Source organism: Pangasianodon hypophthalmus, chromosome 14 (assembly GCF_027358585.1).
Source record: "Pangasianodon hypophthalmus isolate fPanHyp1 chromosome 14, fPanHyp1.pri, whole genome shotgun sequence".
Classification (NCBI taxonomy): domain Eukaryota; kingdom Metazoa; phylum Chordata; class Actinopteri; order Siluriformes; family Pangasiidae; genus Pangasianodon; species Pangasianodon hypophthalmus.
The window spans coordinates 10,977,494-10,999,041 of NC_069723.1; the positions used below are offsets into that span (position 1 = coordinate 10,977,494).

At 38.9% G+C, this 21,548-nt stretch overlaps 1 protein-coding gene across 7 annotated transcripts in view; it reads left to right on the forward strand.

Annotated features, from left to right (window-relative positions):
* Window positions 1–18,918, forward strand: part of sez6b (seizure related 6 homolog b) — a 160,164-nt gene extending 141,246 nt beyond the window's left edge. The window contains exons 10-18 of one of the 7 annotated variants that reach the window (XM_053239507.1): window positions 5,511–5,707; window positions 7,063–7,257; window positions 10,017–10,208; window positions 12,677–12,871; window positions 13,043–13,078; window positions 15,543–15,651; window positions 15,751–16,700; window positions 17,026–17,151; window positions 17,814–18,918. In XM_053239507.1, the coding sequence (XP_053095482.1) occupies window positions 5,511–5,707; window positions 7,063–7,257; window positions 10,017–10,208; window positions 12,677–12,871; window positions 13,043–13,078; window positions 15,543–15,651; window positions 15,751–15,937 (1,111 nt within the window). In that variant the 3' untranslated portion in view covers window positions 15,938–16,700; window positions 17,026–17,151; window positions 17,814–18,918. The other 6 variants (XM_053239511.1, XM_053239512.1, XM_053239505.1 and 3 more) reach the window with 6 other exon arrangements.
* The last annotated feature ends 2,630 nt before the right edge of the window (window positions 18,919–21,548 follow it).

The window sequence follows — 21,548 nt, forward strand, 5'->3', positions numbered from 1 at the left end:
TTCAACCTGTTTCCCTTTGAGAAAAAAATGAATAACCTTATAATGGAGGTCTAAGTGCAGTTGAACTTTAATATCAATATATGTCAATAAACGTCAATAAATGTTTAAAAGGTTTGGTGTTGTCTTTGTGCCAGCAGATCATCATAAATTCTTCCTCCTGGAAAACAGCCAATCTCTGAAAAGAATGGTACAATGGTACAAATTTACAAATACCAAAGACTGAAAAATTCATGAGCAGCTTGTTACTCTAAATTGCTCCTCGGTCTGCCTGTGTGAATGGTCTGGCATTCAGTAAAGGGTGTATTTCCACCATGTGCACAGTGTTCCCATGATAGGCTCTGGATCCACTGCAACCTTCATCCTTAGGACTGGGTGAAATGACAATATGACATCATTATTGTGATATACTGTATATACATTATGATACACTTTGCCAAATATCATCATTATCAGGCGAAACTTACAGTACTTTTCAAATTTCCTAACCTACAGTGATACTTCTTGGCACTTTGTTAGCAAAACCCCTGCAGAATTACGTATTTTGATACAAACTGTGTACAATGAATATAGCTTCAATCATTGTGATATGATATTTTTGCCATGTTGCACATAAACATAAAGAAACTCAACAGCTCTCCTCAGACTTAAATGAGTGAACAGGTTTTTAATTTCTGTCTCAGTACTATGAAATGTATTCAGATTATTTTCCTTGAAAAGCATACACAAGCGACAGATGTCATAGCTTGTGTTCTTATCATGTGCAAGAAAAAAAATGGTGATCGAGGAAATAGTTTGCATGTGAATAGGTGGCAGCAGACAAAGGTTAATAATAAACTCCACAGAAAGCCAATTATTAAATTGGGTGAATTTTTTTATGAATGTGGAATCAATTATATGGAGCAGGAGAGCGAGTGTCAAGTGTTATTGCTCGGTCAGGTGAGGCTACACAACACAAAACCCTGCTGTGTCAGCCACTGATAGATTATTCATGCATTCAGTAATTTAGTATGCCTTAATTAAGATTCATTCATTTGCATGTTTCCTCTTGCTTGTGTATTTTTTTTCAGTCGCACCACTTACATTGTTTAGCTGTGTAATAAATGACATCCTTGATGTTTTGCAGGAGAAGCTGCCAGCATAATTAATTTCCCGTTCATTTGGTGGTTGGGGGTGGGGAAAGGGGGATGATAGCTTCAGCACTCAGGGCTTCTCCATCTGTTGTCAGAGCTGATGATGAAAATATGGCCTGTCTATTTATGCAAAGTCAGTGCAGTGGCTCCTGTCTTAACTCACACCATTTCGACAGCCAGTCAAGTCGGCCTTTTTATGGATTTCTTTTAACAGATGATTTACTGCCCCATGTTTGTGTGACAGGTCTGGACAAGAAAGTGGGAGGAGCAAGGCTTCATGGTAGCACACTCTTTCCTCCCATCTTCAAATGACTAAATTAGTCAAACTGCTACTACTGTCACACCAAATGACAAGTATGAGCAAGGAGGAGGTCCACAACAGCTGTTTAGCTGAGAAAGGCAAAATATGCACTAATGATGAATCTGGGAAGATTCATAGAACAAATCCATTTCTGAGGTGAACTCTTCTTGCCTCTTGCTTTTTCGTTCCAGCTTGCCCCTGCTGTAGAGCAGCTTCCCCTCATGTTCTGGAGCTCCAGCTCCTGCCAGAGGCTCATTACAGAGATTTAAGAATGAGCATGCTCCCACTCCACTGTAATAATTCATCAACCCACCCTGTGTTACACAGTGTTACACAGGAACAATGAGGTGTACCAAGGTCTGATTAAATCATTTGCTGAGAAGGGCTCTAATGCTCTGAAGTGGTTTTCTGAGCTGTGAGATTGGCACAGACTGTGTGGTGGTTAGGTGGGCAACACAGGTGACAGCTGGCACAATTGCCCTGGCTCAGACACAAAGCCGGAAAAGCTTGCTATAGTGGAGCGGATTACAGGCTTCGTGCTCTTGGGTGGCTCTCGTGGCTGAGAGAGCCCCCTGCTGGAGGTGTTGTGTATGTGATATGAACTGATCTGGACCTAGATCTTATATAAAAGAGGATCCACTTTGATTTGTTGGCTTGTCATCAGCTGTTTGATCAGATTAAATGTTATCATAAATCAGGACCAGGATAAGGATGAGCCTCCTTCACACATTTTTTTTCTGTTGGTTCTCTCTCGCTCTCTCTCTTTCTCTCTGTCTATCTGTCTCTCTGTCTTTTTGGCTCACATATTATGTATTGTGTGTTAAGGCTGTGTGGGTGTGTGCTAGATCTCAGACTGGCAGCTTTTGGCCAATATTTACCTTCCTAATTGAAAAGAACTAAACTCATTTCTCTCCTTTATTTATCCATTTAAGTCTTTCCGATAATGTTGACAGTTCAAATGAAAGTATAGCATCTTCTGTTTGTCTAACATTTAGTATTGTCAACGCTGCCCAGCACGTTCACTGACATTTAATCATGCTTGCCTTTTTTTTCTCATTTCATCCAATCTTGCTAGTGTAGAATTAAGTCTAGTTTAAACACATGGTCCAAAGGTTATCTGTAATGCTCCGTGCTTTCATTATTGCATGTGGACTTCCTCATAGAGAGCACTGTTAGTTATACTCTTAGTCTGTGACTGAATTTAACCATCACTAAATGCCAATTCCCATATGCACACATCCTATACATAATATACACATGGACTGTATATGGTATATAGAATAATGTATAAGTATGAGGAAACGTTTTTGCCTTATATCTCAAAAAGGCATTTAAATCTATTCCGTAACATAAGATATTGGTTTCTTTATTTTAAACAAAGCAATTATTTGAGCAGCTTAGTCTGCATATAACACAGGATGCCAAAGAATTGTTCAGCTTAGTGTCTATGACAAATGACCTATCTCTGAGCATTGCTTTTACCCAAAGCCCTTCAACTCATGCTGAATCAGGTTCCTGTATTTGGCAGACAAATTAAATCAGTCTTGCCAGTATTATTCAAAATACAACAAATTTATATTGTCATTCTGTTTGAGAGGTGGAAACAGTAAGCTGAATTGGCATTTTCGAGCTATGCAGGCTGAAAATATCAGGCCATTTTTGTCATGCTTTGGGGTTTCTTTTTTTTTAAAGCCTGCATGCAAGTTTAATGTATTCTGAAGGCGTGAGGTGGCAGCTGCGCTGTGGGCCAAGTCAAGCTGAGCCTGTTTTTTGATTAAACAAAATGAAATTACTCCTAGCAAATAGAAAACATGATCGATTTTCTCGGCAGATACAACACGCGGCTACGCAAACCCTTGTTCGCTTTATCTCAACAAATTCAATATAAGCAGAGACAGGGTTTTTTTTTTCGCTTTCTAGTCATGAGAGCAGGTGAGGGGTTGTATGGCAAAATGAGACACAGTGTTACAGCAGAAAAAAGCAAGATGGTGCAGAATGCAGCAATGCAAACACATCGAAAAAGCTTGTGTGAATAGTGTGTGTGTGTGTGTGTGTTTGTGTGTAGACGTGTGTCTTTACATTCGACTTTTGCAAACGTGGAACATCCTGTCTCCATTCTGCAACACTGCTTTTATGTTTGCCGCCATGGTAGACCAAAGATGATTAATTATTTCTCTCTCCTGTGTAATGAGTTCCATCACTGGCCACTTGTGATTAATTAGGAACAAGCCTGAGTGTGTGTTTCACCTCACCATTGGACTGAATTCTATCTGCTGGCCTGCCAGAGTCGGCAATGTGCTATCTAATGATATACTCAACGCAAAGCAAAACTAAAAGAACAGATAGAGAATATTACGTTTTAGAAGGTTTTTATGTAGTTCTTAATAGGGCTAGCATGTCATTTTAATAGATGTTAGGATTTAATTTAACAAGGCTGTCCATATCTGGTTTTTACATCTGTCAAGCCCAAAAGAGAGGTTTTTTTTGTCACTTTTGTTAAGGCTTCAACATTTTTAATAGCATTTCAGATTGTTCAGAAGGCCACATGTTCCCAGGACTATTCATTCTGCTTCACTCAATTTTGCCTTCCGTTCTGAGCTTCTAAGCTGAATTGACAGGGAGCCGGTGTTGGATATTAGATAAGGCGTTTGAAATTGTATCGTCGAATACAGTACTTTCAGTTGTTACAGCATGAATAATTGCTGAGGTAATTGAACCCAGCCTGTCTCCATAGCTGCTGAAGTCTTACTAAAGCAACACGGGGAAGTGACAGGTGAAATCACTCTTTTGTCATGCTGCTTCTCCCCATGAGATTGCTACAACTGAGTTACAGTATGGTCTAACAGTGGCTGGTGTGCTGGAAGAAATTGATTTTCCAGCTATTTCTAAAGATTAGGGAGGACAGAGCTGGTACATAAGGGTATAACTAAGAGTTCTCTCCTCTGCCATCAATTCATTAGCTCTCTGTCCTGTTTCAGGGCCAAATAAACAAAGAGATAGCAAGTAGCATAGGTGCAGGAAAAGGAAAAATACAGGTAGTGATATAATAATAATGATAATAATAATAATTATAATAAAAATAATTTAAAAAAACATGTTAATCCCCATAAGCAGTACATTTCTTTATCCTAACGGTAAAAAAAGAAGGCAGAACCTGAAAACGTTAAATGGCCTCTTTCTTACATGTGTGGCAGCTTGGGAAATCTCTTCACGTGGTAAAATTTTTACTTTTTTTAGTATATATAATTCTGAAAACTACAGACTATTCTGAACTGAAATATGTGTCTATTCTAGCATGTTCCAGCATTTTAAAATTTGGCTACCACAAAAGTGAAAAGGGAAAAAAATTTGCATTTAAAGATTCTACTTCGACCGTGGTGCTGGTTTTCAGAGCCGGTACTGATTACATACTGAATTGAGTTTGAATCCCATTTCTACCAAGCTGTTAAAGTTGGGCTCTTGAGCAAGCTCTTAACCTTCTGCTCAGCTGTAATTTGCATTGGAAAAGCAACTGTTTTTTTTTAAAAGCATTAGATAAATGTAAATGTTTCACTGTGGTATGTAACTAACAACTTGATAAAAATCAACATTTATTGTGTGAGGATAACACACTTTCAAGAAATCACTTTAAGATTTTAGACATCTCTAGGCCAACTGACTTTTTTAAATAAAACATTTCCAAATAATTTGAGGGTAGAACGGTTTCTTAAAGTAGAGGTGACAAGGTTCACAGAGTGAATTTCTCCTAGTGCTTGTGATCGTTGTGCTGCACTGCATATGATATATTATTTCTTATATGATTATTATTTCCTATATTATTTACATTGTTTGGCATAACATATTAATTATGTAGTTTACCTTCCATTAGAACATAATAAGAACAGTGAGGAATGGTAGAAAGTACAAAGTTGCTTTTTTTGCCTCAGAGGATAAAAGAGAAAAGTTGTGGAGTTGAAGCCGAAGAGGAAACATAAACAGCTTCTAAGCTGATAGAGCAAATCCACTGAGCCCCTTAACACTGCAAAAAAAGCTGTGGGTGAAGCTGAGATTCACTAAATATGTGTTTTGTCTGCCTGCAGCCTACACATGGGAATGAATGACCTGCTGACATTCTATGATGGAGACGACCTGACTGCTAAGGTACTGGGCCAGTACAGTGGCTCTCGTCCGCGTTTCAAGCTCTACACATCTACAGCTGATGTCACCATCCAGTTCCAGTCTGACCCCGCCACCAACGTTTACGGCTACAACAATGGCTTTGTGGTGCACTTCTTTGGTAAGAACACACAGAAATCTGTTGGCTGTGTCAGTTAATAAGTTTGTTCTACTGACATACAGTTAACTCCATATATGAAATTTATGAAAATATACAATGAATAACATGCAATTAATGACATTTTGAGCACTATATAATTTTATTTTAGAGCACTACAGCATATACCGTACATTTTTAGATGTACATTTTCTTAAGAATTGCATCTTTTCCTGTAAAACTCTGTTTTCAAAAGTATTGATACCCCACAATTAATATTTGGAGAAGACTCCACTGCAGTAAGCCTCTTTCTGTAATGTCTAAATCGGCTGTAGTGGATCTTTGACCCTCTTGCTTGCACATTTTAAGGTGCATTATATTTTTATGTTTGCACACGTGGGCTGCCCTTTTCCACTCACACCACATGTGTTTAGCGTGGTTCAAATCTAGAGATGAGATGGCCATTGCAACACAATGATTTTGTCTCTTGCATCCATTTCTGTATTGACTCAGATATGTGCTGGGGTCATTATCTTGTCCTCATGAGATTGATTTTTGCTAGAGGAAAGGTAAGTAGTTTTTCCAGTTGGAGTGGAAAAACATTAATCACAATTTTTTATTTTATACACTCATTTTGACGGTTCCCTTGAAAGTGCCAATAATTATGGACTTGAATGTATAATCTGTATTTTATTTGCATTTATTTATTATATCTACCACAACACTAATTTGGAAAAGAAAAGAAACACTGCATCCATATCATCTTGAGCATTTTGAAATACAGTTGGATGCAGTAATAAAAGAGAGAAAAAAAAATTGCTGATCAGAACTATAGTTGAAACAGATCTCATCCCTCCACTCAGCCTTACTAATTTATTATTGCAGAACAGTGGGTAGAGCCTATGTGGACTTGAGAAAGAGGCAGGAAGAAAGAGAGACAGCTGACTTTGAAGTCAAGCACTTTCCCCCTGGGATAGAGAGGAGGCTACCATTCCATCAGCTTTCACTGGTGCCAAAATATAAAATGATATCTGATAAGACATAATGAATTCCATGCAAAGAGGGAGTGAGTAGGTAGCAGAATACAGAAGGAGGAGGACTGGAATAGAGAGATTTGCAGTCCCATCACACCCCATGTGAATAAACGTCTGCCAGCTCTTGCAGGTGTATGGGATTTGGCCATTTGGCCTGGCAGTGATGCAAACAATTACGACACGTTTGTACTCATTAGCCACATGCCCACACCAGATTCACCATGATCAAAGTGGGCACTAGCAAATCACCTGGCAGCTGCCTCTCAAACCGCCACTGCCAGTCCAATGCCTGATGAGCAAGGGCTGTATAATCTTGAATCCCCCTCTTTCTTTCTCACTTTGCAGAGGTTCCTCGTAACGACACGTGTCCAGAGCTTCCTGAGATAACTAATGGCTGGAAGACTACATCTCACCCTGAGCTGGTGCATGGTACAGTAGTAACCTATCAGTGTTACCCAGGCTTCGAGGTGGTGGGCACCGAAATGCTCATGTGCCAGTGGGACCTGACATGGAGTGGAGACCTGCCTACCTGTGAGAGAGGTGAATCATGCACATATACATAAAAAGTAGGGATGTAACTGAATACAAATGCATTATTCTGATTAAACAGATAATGTGTTCTGAACAGATACTAATAGATACTAATAGAGATACTTACAGCATTCATTCATTCATTCATTCATTTATCCTTAGTAGCTGGTTGGACAGGGTTCTAGTGGTATAAATGTGGTGGTAGACTACTAGTTTTTTATTTTTTGGGAAATGGAAACATCTAAAGAATTAAAGAAAAAACAGTCTCATGCACATCTCTATTTAAAAAAAAAACCTTATGGTTTAAGCTACACCCACTTCAGGTTTAACTCAAAATACAGATACAAATATCTGGAGTACTAAACAGACAGATACAGAGATTGTGACATAGCAATACATCCCTAAATGACACAGATGTCTATTGTGCCTAAAATTCTTTTTGCACTGCTCTTGAACCAATACAGAAAGGCCACCAATCAGGACTGATGCACTGGACAGCAACTAAATGTCATTTTTAGATTCTGTTTGCAGCATTGAACTTTACAATAGTGAGAGGGAGAGACTGATGGATAATGACTTGTATTTCTGCTGCGTAGGATGGAGACTGAAGGTGTGGTTTCAATTCAAATCATCCCTTGGCCACTCTTACATACACATCAGACTTTTGCAAGCACTGCCTGTGACTTTCCCCTGGTAATCCTCAGGGGTCCCCTTCAGGCCCCTTTTTGTTATCAAAGAATGATGAATTCAGGATAGCTGCACATCTTGTCTTTTGGTGTAGCAGATTGTGTCATTGTGTCACTGGTGCACTGACATCAAGATTGAACCTCTGCCCGTTCCATGTTGCATCAGTTGTGGACTTGCACAGTGAGTCAACATGCAGACTGCAATAACAGCTCAGGCTTTTATCCTAGCCTCTCCACATGCACCCACTGTTTTCTGTCCTGCTCTGGAAGCACAATAGAAGCAGCAGGCGTGGGAGAGATGCAGAGCTCCCAACATCCTGTCACCTGATGCTGTCCTGCCAGGAAAAGAAATTGGTTTGTGTACTGCAGCTGGGCTAGTGTGTGGGTTTTTTATTATTCTGCGTTCTAGACTAGAGGACACAGGCTCTCCTTCTATTACTTGTGATGACTGTCCTTCCCCACTGCAAAGGCAGATCAAGGTGTGTCTCTGGCTGGCTGCCTGGGTGGGAACAAATCCAGGTGTGCATGTTCTTGCTATATTCAGTAACTGTAGTTTGTCCTTATAGAAGCACCTTGGGGAATAGTCTCAATAGGGTAGCCAGCATAAACAAACCGGCAATTTTCCAGAGAAGAGTGATAAAACACAGAGTAACATTAAATCCTTTAAATCCATAATCAGTCTACTGAATGTGTGTTCCACTGACTGATCATCAAAAACAGTGTTCTTTGGAGGGGAAAAATACATAAACACTTAATAAATCACAGTTAAAATGTACCTTATGAAAATATTATGGTTTAAAGATGGCATGGTTTTGCAGCAGGTAGCATTGCTGCTTCACAGGTTCAAGGTTCTTGGTTGGAGCTCGGGTTAATGCTCAGGTTACTGTGTGTCTAGTTTCACATGTTCTCCTTGTGTCCACAAGGGTTTCCTCTGGGTTCTCTGGTTTCATCCAACCTCCCAAAAACATGGCCACACTAAATTGTCCCTAGGTGTGAATGAGTGTGTAAATGTGTGTGCATGGTGTCCTACTATGGACTAGCATTTCTGGGATATGTTCTGGATCCATAGCCAATTTAAGAAAAAGTGGTTACAGAATATGAATGAATGAATGAATGAATGAATGAATTTATGATTTGAATAAACGTAAACATCTGTCAATCTATTTCATAAGATGTAGTTTTAAGGTTTCCCAAATTTGCTCTCTAAATATAAAAGTATTTTATAATTTATTTTTTTTAAATAAAAGTATTTTATAATTTGGCCTGGTAAAAGGGTTTTGTTTTCTTGTTTGTTTTTAACCACAGTTATGGTCCTTTAATGCCATCTATTGGTAAAACTGAGTCTTGCATGGCATTTTGGGGAATCATAAGAGTGAGGACTGGTATAAAGCATTATCAAGTTTCATTGTAAATTACATTTGCACATAGAGAGAGACACATGGTGAGTACAGGTCAGAGACCACAACTGTCTCCTGGCCCACAGTGGAAACAGGAAGGAAGTCGATAAACAAGGAGTTAACTGACAGCAAACCAAACCACAACAAGGAAAATATTCCAGTGTACATTCAACAGAGAGGGAAAAAACATGGAAAGGTACAAACAAGGTAGAAACAAGGGAATACTTACATGGGGAAAATAAAGTTTAAGTAGAAATTTCTGGTGAAACAGGTGATCATATTTGACATTTTGGTGATGTGGAAGTTATGGTACAGCAGAGTGATGCTGCATAGAGACAGATAGAGCAGCCATTACACAATTTGTAATTTCAAATGTTGTTTAATTTTTATGTGAGTTTTCTCCCCTGGATACTCCAGGTCCTTTTTCCCCCACTTTCCAAAGACATGCTGGTAAGTGGACTGGCTACTGTAAATGGCCACTAAGTGTTAAAGAGTGTGTGGGTGTGCATATAATAGACTTGTTCCAATTCAGGGTGTATTCCTGTCTTGTGCCCAGTGTTCCCGGGATAGGCTCCAGATCCACCGTGCCCCTGACTAGGAAAAAGCGCTTACTGAAGATGAATAAATGAATGAAGAATAGGAGTTGGTAGCAAACCATCCTGTATTTTAATGTGTGTTTCCTCAGTGCTGTCATGCCCAGATCCTGGCATGGTAGAGCACAGCCGCAGAGTGATGTCGGGTCCTCGACTGATTGTTGGCTCCACAGTGCAGTACATCTGCAACAAGGGCTACTCTCTGTCTGGAAACAGTCTCCTTTCCTGTTACAACCGTGATTCCACTGGACCCAAGTGGAGTGAGAAGCCACCCAAATGCATCCGTGAGTTCCATTTTCATTCCTCAGAACTAAGCATGATTCATTAAATGTAATAAGCTTGTCCAGCTGTTTCATTAGGAGATTGATATTCCAGAACTGCTCTGTGACATTTTCATTAGTAGCTGTTTGATTAAGTTCTGTTACTGCTTGTCCACATGAGGGATGGGGGAACAGATTGGAGAATCAGTTGGGCTGTGTTTTTTATGACGCAAAGTACAACAGCCTACATCAAGAGCTACTAGAGTGTATTATGTGTAAAGTGGTTGGATGGACTGTAATAGTTAGAAGGCTTTGGTGATTATTATTATCAGTAGTGGTGGCTTATCCATAGACAGAGCCCCACTATTCAGCAAATATTAAACTTCAGAAAGTCCTCAACTCCATATTATGTAACAATGAAATATTAATGATCTCCTTTGAGTATTTCAATAGTGTTTCATTGATTTGGGGATGTGCTCCATAGAGTTTTATTGGATGTATAACATTATTGGATGCATAGTATTATTGGATGTAGTGGTCAAAAATGGGAACTGCAACAAGTGGCAGTAGGGGAAGGAAGTCACATTGGGGATGGAATTATGCTGTCCCATAATTGCTCAATACTTGAACAATTTCAGTGGCGGAGCAGTGGACAGGAAAGAGTTGCCAGGGTCTTTTTTTATGCCAATTTGGAATACTTTAAAATACTCCACAGCTGCCAAGATCTTGTTTCATAGCAAACAATCAGAAAATCTAATCTAATATAGCCAATCAAACTAAACTGAATAAATTTCCATAAACAAAGTGTAAGTCCAGACAATGTGTCTATGATATACAGAACCATTTCTATTGTAAGATATATTGCAAAGTTTGGGAAAGGGAAAAGTGGACTGTGGAGAGGATAATGCCCATACATCAGAAATTTGTGTACACTATGTTTTTTTCCCACTCAAAGTCTATGAAAAAAGAAGACAAATGTGTTGCCTTTTTCAATTGCCTGGATTTTTGTGGTATAGTTACAGGTCTTTAGTGTGGTTTTTGAGATGAAGAGCTTGAAATTTTGCTGAAACCTGGCAATCCAAGAACAACCATCAAAAACCACTCAACCACTTTAGAGGGGTTCCTCTAAAAGTCTAGTCTGAAGCCTATGGTAGTCAAGCATGATAGCCTCAAAGAAAATTAAGTGGAGAGGCTATGTGGATGTTAATGCCCCACCAAAATCTATGGTCACAAAGCACTGCTGCAGTCATTTTATTAATCTCTAAACTTTTACCCAGCTGTGCTGGGTGGGCTTGCTGATGTGAGGCAGAGAAAGAAGCAAAAGATTGCCTTAAATTTACAATACATCACAGCAACTCAGTGGCGTGCTTTGGTACTTTCTGAGGATGTTGCAGCCTTATCCCTGCCATTGCATCACAAACCACATTAATAGAAAGGACACATTTATGGTTTATGTAAATATGATTTTATGGGGAGTGCATGTAATTATGCATGCAGTCTCTGACATCCAGGACCCTGGGCAATCTATAGGCATCCACAAACAGCTGCTTTCCTACATGATGTGTATCAGATGCCCTGTGAAAACATGGCAGGAGCTTACAGCATGTAAGGGAGCCTGGGATATACCCGTGATATTGCCATGGGGATGCTGGAAATATCCAGTGCTGAAGAAGGCCAGAGTTGCTTTTTTTTTCCAGAAACAAGGAGGGAATATAGATGTGACATGTCCCTTTCAAAATACAGGCTGAACTTTCATTACTTTCCAATACACCCTCTCCATGCAGTAATGTATTGCACTACTCTATTAAACCACAGCAAACTAGATAGAAAGAGATTGTTCACGTTTCAGTCTGCTAGTTAAAATCAAGGGTGTTGCAGTGTGATAAAGGAAAACAGAGCATCCCTGCCTTACCATTTATGTGCAGGTCTTTATAATCCTCCTACCTCATATCACAACCCAGATTTGCTCAGTGACATTGCATGCAGCTTGTTTGCTAATTGGCAAGACATCTGCAAAAGATTGTTTGCTTCTTTCAAACATTCTTGAGTAAATTGTGTAATTTAAACTCATCAGTGTTCCAAGACAGCACCCCCTTTTGGTAATATTGATTTATTTAATCTCCACACTCACACCCTGTGATGATCAACTCAAATCAAGGTAATCTACCTTTTGTTTCCCATTGTTTATCTGGTAACACACGACTGACCACAGTCAGCAACTGAATAAATATTGCAATGTAACCTATAAAAATGGAATATTTAGACAATATATTAATGGTAATCAAAAGTGGCATACATTTTTATCAAATGAGCTGCATCTTGTGTCATTGAGATGTGCTGATGTGGGGTATATGTGTGAATGCCATCTGCAAACAATACCAATATATTGTAGCACTAGACTTAGTAATGATAATCTTCAAAAAAACAAAAACAGGGCCTAGATGAGTTGATATACACTCAGGTTGTGTGTGTATTCATTCTTTTTTCTACAGCTGATACATATGAAGCCTGTAGGAACCCCGGAATCCCAGCATTTGGTGTCCAGGTATCACAGAAGCAGTTCTACCAAGCAGGAGAGATACTGCACTTCTCCTGCCATAGTGGCTATAAGCTCATTGGGGAAGCAAATATTCGCTGTGTCCCCAGTCACCCATCGAAGTGGAGTCACCCACCTCCAGTGTGCAAAGGTAGCCTCTATCTTCAGCCCATCATAAAGCAGATGTCACTATTCTTACACTGATGCATAGTCTTGCAATTTGAATTGTTAGTAGTTCTATGTAAAACAAAATTAATCTAAAATGATTTCTTTCTTTCTTTTTTTTTCTTTGCTAAAAAATTCCCTCCTTTTCTTTCAACAGCAGCACTGGAGTATGTAAATGAGCGCAGGCTTGATGGTAAGAACTGTCACTTTTCACTGCCTTAGGCTGGTTTCACACTGTTCAGGGAAAATTTGCCACAGCGCTTTCAAACACATTATTTTCAGTCCAATTTCACTACGACTGAGCTCAGAGATGAGTGCAGAGGCAGAAAGGTCAACTGATTTCAATTGCATGGCACTCAGCCAATAGGAGAGAAATAGATGTATATTTTTGGTAGTTTGCCCCAAAGAATTCGCCTTCCTCCACTCTTCAGCGACCAGTGTGCACTTTTTGTCCAACCTGGGGCACTAGCATTCCGGTTTTCAACATCTACCTGAACAGAAATCCTCCTAGTAAAGTCTGTCCACTTGGCGGCCATCTTGGCAATGCTCCCAATGCTTGGCAATGTTATTTTCAAGACCAGGCTCCCATCTACAGTGAGTATAGAAAAGAATCACCCCCCCTTCAAAATAATCACGTTTTGTTGCTTTGCGGCCTGAAATGAAGACGGACACAGTTTTTGTTTTATTCAGCTGTATTTACTCAGTGCCACTTACAACATCCAAGTGAAAGATATAACAGCAACAGGTCAGAAAAAAATTTTAAAAATGAAAAAACAGAATCACTGAGTTGGATAAAGGATCATTCCCCTCCTAAAATGACTTTACTACTTAATCAGGTGTAGCTAATCACCGTCTCAATGGCACACCAAGGCATTTGACTTCCACCTGTGATCAGCTGTGGTCATTTTGATTAGCTCAGGATAAAAGAGCTATTCCTGGAGCATTTCAGTCCTTGGTAGTGCAACTGAAGCAAACAATCAACTATGGGTGGCAAGATCTCCGGGATAAAGTTGTAGTCAGGCACAAGTCAGGAGATGGATACAAAAAAATTTCAAAGGCTTTATCAATCCCTAGAAGCACAGTGAAGTCTATTATTAAGAAGTGGAAGGTGTTTGGTACAACTGAGACCCTCCATGGATCAGGACATCGCTCCAAACTGGATAGAAGAACAAGAAGAAAACTGGTCAGAGAGGCTACCAATAGGCCTACAGCAACTTTGAAGCAGTTGCAGGAATTTATGACAAAGAATGGTCATTGTGTGCATGTGACAACAATATCACAAATTCTCAGCAAATGTGGCTTGTATGGGAGGGTTGCAAGAAAAAAGCCACTCCTCAAGAAAGGCCACATGCAGTCACGACTGAGCCAAAATGCACCTTGAAGATTCTGAGGCCACGTGGAAAAAGGTGTTATGGTCAGATGAGACTAAAATCGAATTATTTGGCTTCAACATTTTGTCTGGCGGAAAGCCAATACAGCTCACCATCCAAATAACACCATTCCTACAGTAAAGCATGGATGTCGTAATATCCTTTTGTGGGGGTGTTTCTCTGCAGCAGGGACTGGAGCACTTGTCAGGATAGAAGGAAAAATGGATGGGGCAAAATACCAACAAATTCTTGAGGAAAACCTGCTGCCCTCTGCCAGAAAGTTGTCAATGGGAAGAAGGTCCAACATGACAATGACCCAAAGCACACTGCAAAATTGACCACACAGTGGTTGAAGGAGAAAAAGGTGTATGTCCTTGCATGGCCTAGTCAGAGCCCAGACTTAAACCCCATTGAAAATCTGTGGAATGACTTGAAGACTGCAGTCCACCAATGGTCACCATCAAATTTAACTGAACTTGAGCAGTTCTGCAAAGAAGAGTGGACAAATATTGCAAAGTCTAGATGTGCAAAGTTGGTAGAGATGTATGCCAACAGACTAAAGGCTGTAATTAAAGAAAGGGTGGTTCAACAAAATACTTGCCCAAGGGGGTGATCCTTTATCCAACTCAGTGATTCTTTTTTTTTTTTTTTTTTTTTCTATTTTTTTTCTGACCTGTTTCTGTTATATCTTTCACTTGGATGTTATAAGTTGCACTGAGTAAATACAGCTGGATAAAACAAAAATTGTGTCCATCTTCATTTCAGGCTGCAAAGCAACAAAACGTGATTATATTGAAGAGGGGTGATTCTTTTCTATACCCACTGTACTTGAATGGGGAGAGCCCCATAAACCCAAAATGGATCAACAAGATGACCTTTCAGAAACAGATTTGGAATGTGGTTTTAAAATTGGATAAATAATGTGTGTTAATAATGTGTGGTCTTTGAATCAAATAATATGGAAAAAATATATATATTGTGTCAGGTTGCTTCAGCTACTTGGCATGTACATTTCTCCATTACAGCAGATAGACCAGGCATTTTTACTGAGGGGAGGGACCAATACAGCCATCATGTTGAACGTTATATGCTGCCCCATTCATATTTTAAACAGTGGTCTCTACTCAAATAATATCTGGTGCCAATCATACCACAAACAGCATGAAATCAGCTTTATATAAGCATTACTGTGATAAATGTCTGGCCAGACAGCCCTTGGAAACTTAGACTGCTACGTACATACTGCATTGTATTACTACACTAACTTAGTCAATGTTTTCTGTCTAGTTGCCAGAACAGATTTCAGCATGGAAGGAGCCAATGTGGTTCTTGCCATCTTCATCCCTGTAGCTATAATTATGTTAATTGTCTTGTCCGTATACTTCTATTTTTCAAGGTAAGCTTGGATAAAAAGCTGCTTTTGAAACAGCTCTCAGTATTTCACTTTCCTGTAGATGAGTGTTGGATATAGTCTTTGTTGTCGTTCTGTTTTCAGGGTGCAAGGGAAGACTTTTCGATTGCCCATGTCTGCATCGCCACAGTATGACCAGATCAGAGGCGAGACAGCCTTTGAGAACCCCATCTATGAGACAGCAGTAAGTACACACATCAGCTCAGTGGTCTCTTTCATTTTTCAATACCCCACATTCTCAATTAAGCCCTCTGCATCCTTCCTCCACTAATGTGTAGTTTCTGCGGTTGTTTAGTTTCCATAACAAAGTTTCATTCAGCTGTTCATGACTATGATTGTACATCTGGGGTGAAATTATGATCTTAAAATTATGATCTGAAAACACCATCTGTGTTACTTTATTGCAGGCTCATGTGCCAAATCTAATTAGCTTCAGGAGCTTCGGGATTTTAAATGAAATTCCACACGTTTAGAAATGTAGCATGGAACCCTGTCAACCTTCATGTTTATAGTGCTATGACATTCATTTAAAATACATTCAACTGATGCATATGCTTTGGGAAGGGCATCATTTTGAAGGTTATTTGGTCATCCTATCATCATCATCATCATCCTATTGTCCTTGTTCCCCTCTCACGGTCCTCCTGGCACTTTCTATTTTTAAAGCTTTAACACTTTGAATCTCTGTCTCTCCCCTCTCCCTCTCTTTGCGTCCCAGAAGAACAGTGAGGTGAGTATATCTGACAGCACTTAGTCAATACCATTAACTGTTTGTTATGGGCTGCTTGTGTCACAGAGTGGCTTCAATTCACACCTTCTGTTTGTAATGTTTGTTTTCTGACATCTCTCTCTGTGATTAGGGCCACATGATGCACTTCCATGTAGTGCTGTGAAATCTGTAGCCCAGGGGTCCAGTCTGTTTGTGTGTGTTTGTGTGTTCACATTAAGTGGGTCAGTGAGAAGCAAAGACAGACTCATTAGCACCTCCATCGGGTGTGAATGGAAACACTGCCTTTGGAGATGAGCTCCCTCGTGTGTGTACTATTTTTATATTTGAGCTGTCCTCTACTTGGTTAAGGCTAGGAACTGTTTGCACATACAAAATTATAAAATCTAAAGTACAAATTCCCTGATGGTTGGCAGCTGTGCACTCACCAGTATGAACTTATTGCATACACAGTCTGGGATTTGTTTCATACCTTTTATGTTTTTGTTATTTTGTCCTGACATTGGTATACTGGCATTTTCCCAAAACCATGGTTTCTTTTGCACTGCATTATTTGAAATATTTCATCAGCTTTGGTTGGCTTTTCATGATCTCTGCATTGCCTTTCTTTTGATGGTTTCATGTTTGAACAGAGAGTGATCATTGCGCCCAGACACCAGCGGTTCTTCCCTATAGGATACTGTTGTTATGAGAAAGCCTATAAGGAGAGTTGATCGGTGGCATAGCACTGGTTGGAGCAAAGCAGGTTGGAACCATAGGTGTGATGGGTGTCTTTTTTCCGTCTCACTCTTAAGTTTGCATTTACATCTGCACTGACTTTGATTTGTACTTTCTTTCTCAACTCCATACTATAATTAAACTTACAGCTACATTGTCTATACCTGGGGTTCTCAAACATTTTGCAGCCAGGGACCCCTTTAACTGTAGAATTAAGTCCAGTACAGATTTATGAACATAATCCAACTATACAAATATTAGGCTCATTATTTTATATTATATTATATATATTACATTATTTCTAATAATAATTTGCCTATTTACTGGAGCCAGAGAGCTTTTTATTTTGAGCTTTCCACTGAGGTAGTTCATGGTGCCAATATTTATAGGCCTACATGTCAGTTATTGAGCCTTGGATTAAATTTATTTAATTCAACTGACCAGTCAAATAGGCCAATAACTGTAACAATTCAGAGTAATATACTGTATATAATAACTTTGATAATGGTGGGCTGTGATTACCACAACTATAACAAAATTTAACAAACAAAAACAAAAACCATAAAAAAAACCCTTCTGTCTATGCTTCCCAGACCCCAGGAGGTCCCTGGACCCCCACTTTGAGAACCTGAATATATAACAAAATATCTATTTTATTTGTCCTGCTCTGCATTTTAACGTGTATTTTTTTTATTATCTACAGGACACAAGAGAGTACGAAGTCTCCATTTAGACATACTGCTTATGTCCACACTCCGGACCTTAAGCCTTTCTTTGCCTTGTGGAGGTTCCCCAGCACCTTTCTCCTGTTTTCTGACCTCCTCTTATCCTCATCACACCCTTCTCGCCCCCCAGCTTTCCTCTCCTGGTTGGGTGTAAATATCCTGATTGTCAGAGAATTTCCACAAGTACTGCAAAGAGTGTGGAAAATATGATCTTATTTTTGTAGAGATTCAATATCAGTGGTCTAGCAGCAATGCTTTTACAGTTTTTATCCAGTTATGGAGCAAAGAGCTGGAGATAAAACTACTGACATGAAAGACTAGCTGCATCCCCAAGTCTAGGCTGCAGCCTAGGCAGGTTACTTTTAATTATTTAGTCACACAAAATGAGAAGAAAAGGCACAAAAAGGCCACATGAGCACACCATTGGAGAAGCTTCACACTTCAGTCATGGCATAAATCGCTAAAGCAATTCACATTTAAATATGCTTAACTAAGTATATTTTACACAATTACATTATCTTATATTCATTTTAAAACAGGATATATTGACAGCAGAATTACCCTTTTTCTCGTGTTTTCTAAAATGAAAATGCTTAATAAATTAGATCATAAGATATTACTTGTGCCTTTGCTTTCTGGTATTTTCTTCAAATCTCAGACTGCCACCGAGAATTATGGGCCATTGCAGTTTGTGAAGGATACACCAGTTGCATTCCTGAAAACTCCTGAATGCAATCGAGTGTTGATTGCAGCCTAGACTTCGGCATGCATCTACTGTCATCAATCAATTGATGTCTCTCTATAATGAATTTTTATTTATTTGTTATTATTATTCATTTAAGTGTTCTAGTCTTCTTCACAAGCACAGAGAGGCTGTGATAAAACATGTAGAACTGGAATTTTGTTTTCCATTTATGAATGTGACAATAGATCAGTCAATCTGATTATGGTACACAAATGTTATTTTGGGGAAAAATAAACGATCAAATTGATTATTGTATGTCTATCTAACATACACACAGATACACACACACAGACACACACACACACTTTTGTCAAATAAATTTATGCATGTTTTATATATCTGTGTCCTCTTGTGTTTCTGATACATTTAAATTTTCACTGAGAGGACAAGGTTGTTAAGTCAGTGAGTAGCATCATTAATTCTCTGGGTTTTTTTTTTTTTGCTCATTTCTCCATAGTAATAAGCAAAATGACACCAAATATTAATCACCTATAAACAAGTTATATAAAATATCCTATAATGTTCATGCATAAATGCATGTGTTTTTCAGGATCTGGCCTTCAAATAACAGTTGTTATTTTAATGGTATCTGCTTTAGTCGACATTATCACAATTTATCATAAACAACTTCAGTTTTCTACACTGATTTGTCCAATCCTCAAAAAATGTTAATTGTTCACCTAAAAGGTATTTCAAGCAACATTGTTTCCACTATAGTGCATATATTACAATAAATGCAGAAACACTGAAACTTTGAGTATTGGCCAGTATGGACCCAACAAAGCTTTACAAAGGGTGGTTTTTAATTGAAGCATTTCACTTAGATTACCATCTAAAATAACTATACTAAAGATGATCAAACTCTTTATTACCCTACAGGAAGAAATACATAGCCATCAACATGACCTACACAAAACATCAGCTTTTTTCCCCCCAATAAACCCTTTTAAATAAACAAACACAAAATCACAAATATCACAGTGTACATGTGCAAAATTGGACAATTTAAAATGCAATAACTGTAATTTCAGTGTAATACTTATTCATGCCAAATGTAATATCACTGTGCAAGCAAAACTGTTTCTAATTACAAACAAACAAATAAATAAATAAATAGCATATTATAATAGCAGCAGCAGAGATCTCCATCATGCAATACACACCTCCCAAAACGTCTCATCTGGCCATTCACATAACCTGCGAAAATGCACTTTTCCCATTAATTTAGTTTGGTGGAAGTTCTCATTATGTTTTGAAACAAAAGGACTATAGCCCTGCATTGATTACAGGGACCTTAATTCTGTGACAGAAGTACTATTACCCCTTACCACTAGTACTTTCAGCATTCGCAACAGGTGCAGAATGCATGCAGTTTCACAAAACTTGACCTGCGCAGTGCATATAACCTTATATTTTCAGAAAAGGGGAGAAGTGGAAAGCAACATCCATTACTGCTTTGGGCAGCTATGAATATCTTATGAACTGGCCAGTGCCCCCTCTTCATTTCAGGCCCTATCAGGGAACTGCAAGGGTTTCATGGTTTTACAAATTTCTATAGGAGATTCATTTGAAGATTCAGTTCTGTGGCTGCTCCTCACCTCTCTGCTCAAAATCTCTGCTCAAGTACTGAAATGGGATGACTCAGCATCCGGTGCTCAAGATCGAACCCAGGACCCTGGAGCTGTCCTGAGATCCTACTCTCCAATAATCAGCATTAGTGGAGTCCCAAATAATTCCCTTATCCACACATCCATGTTCCTATGGACATGCACCATAGGACCAAATGTCTTAAAACTAATCATTTAATATACTACGTCACTTAATAACAGTGTTTCATCATCCTAACAGATATTTTTTATTTTGAATGTATGGTATTATAAAATAAATGTCTGACATGAGGGTTAGAGGGTCTCTTATTCAATAGGATGCAAGATTTTTGTCATAGCCGCTTACTCAGCTCAGTGCATTGATGAGCAGGTTTTAAAGCAGTATGAAAGCAGAAACTTGCTTGTGCTGAAAATTTATAGCTGTCTGTATGCTAGAGTTTTAGGAGAGCTATAACACACTGGAAACATAACAACTTGGACAGGGCTAATCTGATTTCTAGAAAGCATTTTTCATCTGTTTCTAATACAAACTATTATATATGAGATTTTTAACAGTCTACACTTTCAAAAAATGACAAGCATTGACATATTTGTGCATCATGTGTCATAAATTCAACATTTATGCACCCACTTGATTACGTTTTGGCAAAGAAAAAATCTGCAGCAAACACTGTACAGCTACATATCTGTTTCTTTATGGCATGATACAATAACTCGCAAAAATATACTTATATCTTCCACAGATTTAATGAATTGAGATGTTACAAATGACCCCATTGTAAATGTATGGTCTTTTGATTTTAATTTTATACACTCACTGTCCACTTTATTAGAAACACCTGTACACCTGTTCATTTATACAATTATCCAATCAGCCAATCATGTGGCAGTAGCACAATGCATAAAACCATGTAGATACAGGTCAAGAGCTTCAATTAATGTTCACATCAAACATCAGGATGAGGAAAAGTGTGATCTCTGTGACTTTAACTGTGGCGTGGTTGTTGGCACCAGATGGGCTGGTTTGAGTATTTCAGAAACTGCTGATCTCCTGGGATTTTCACACAACAGTCTCTAGAGTTTACACAGAACTGTGGGAAAAACAAAAATTCTGTTTGTGGAGGGTCTGCAGGCTGAAACGCCTTGTTCATGAGAGAGATCAGAGGAGAATGACCAGACAGGCCTAAGCTGACAGGACGTCTAAAGTAAGTCAAATAAGCACTCTCTACAACTGCGGTGAGCAAAAAAGCATCTCAGAATGCACAACTCCTCAAACCTTGTGGTGGATGGGCTACAACAGCAGAAGACCACATCAGGTTCCACTCCTGTCAGCCAAGAACAAGAATCTGAGGCTATCATGG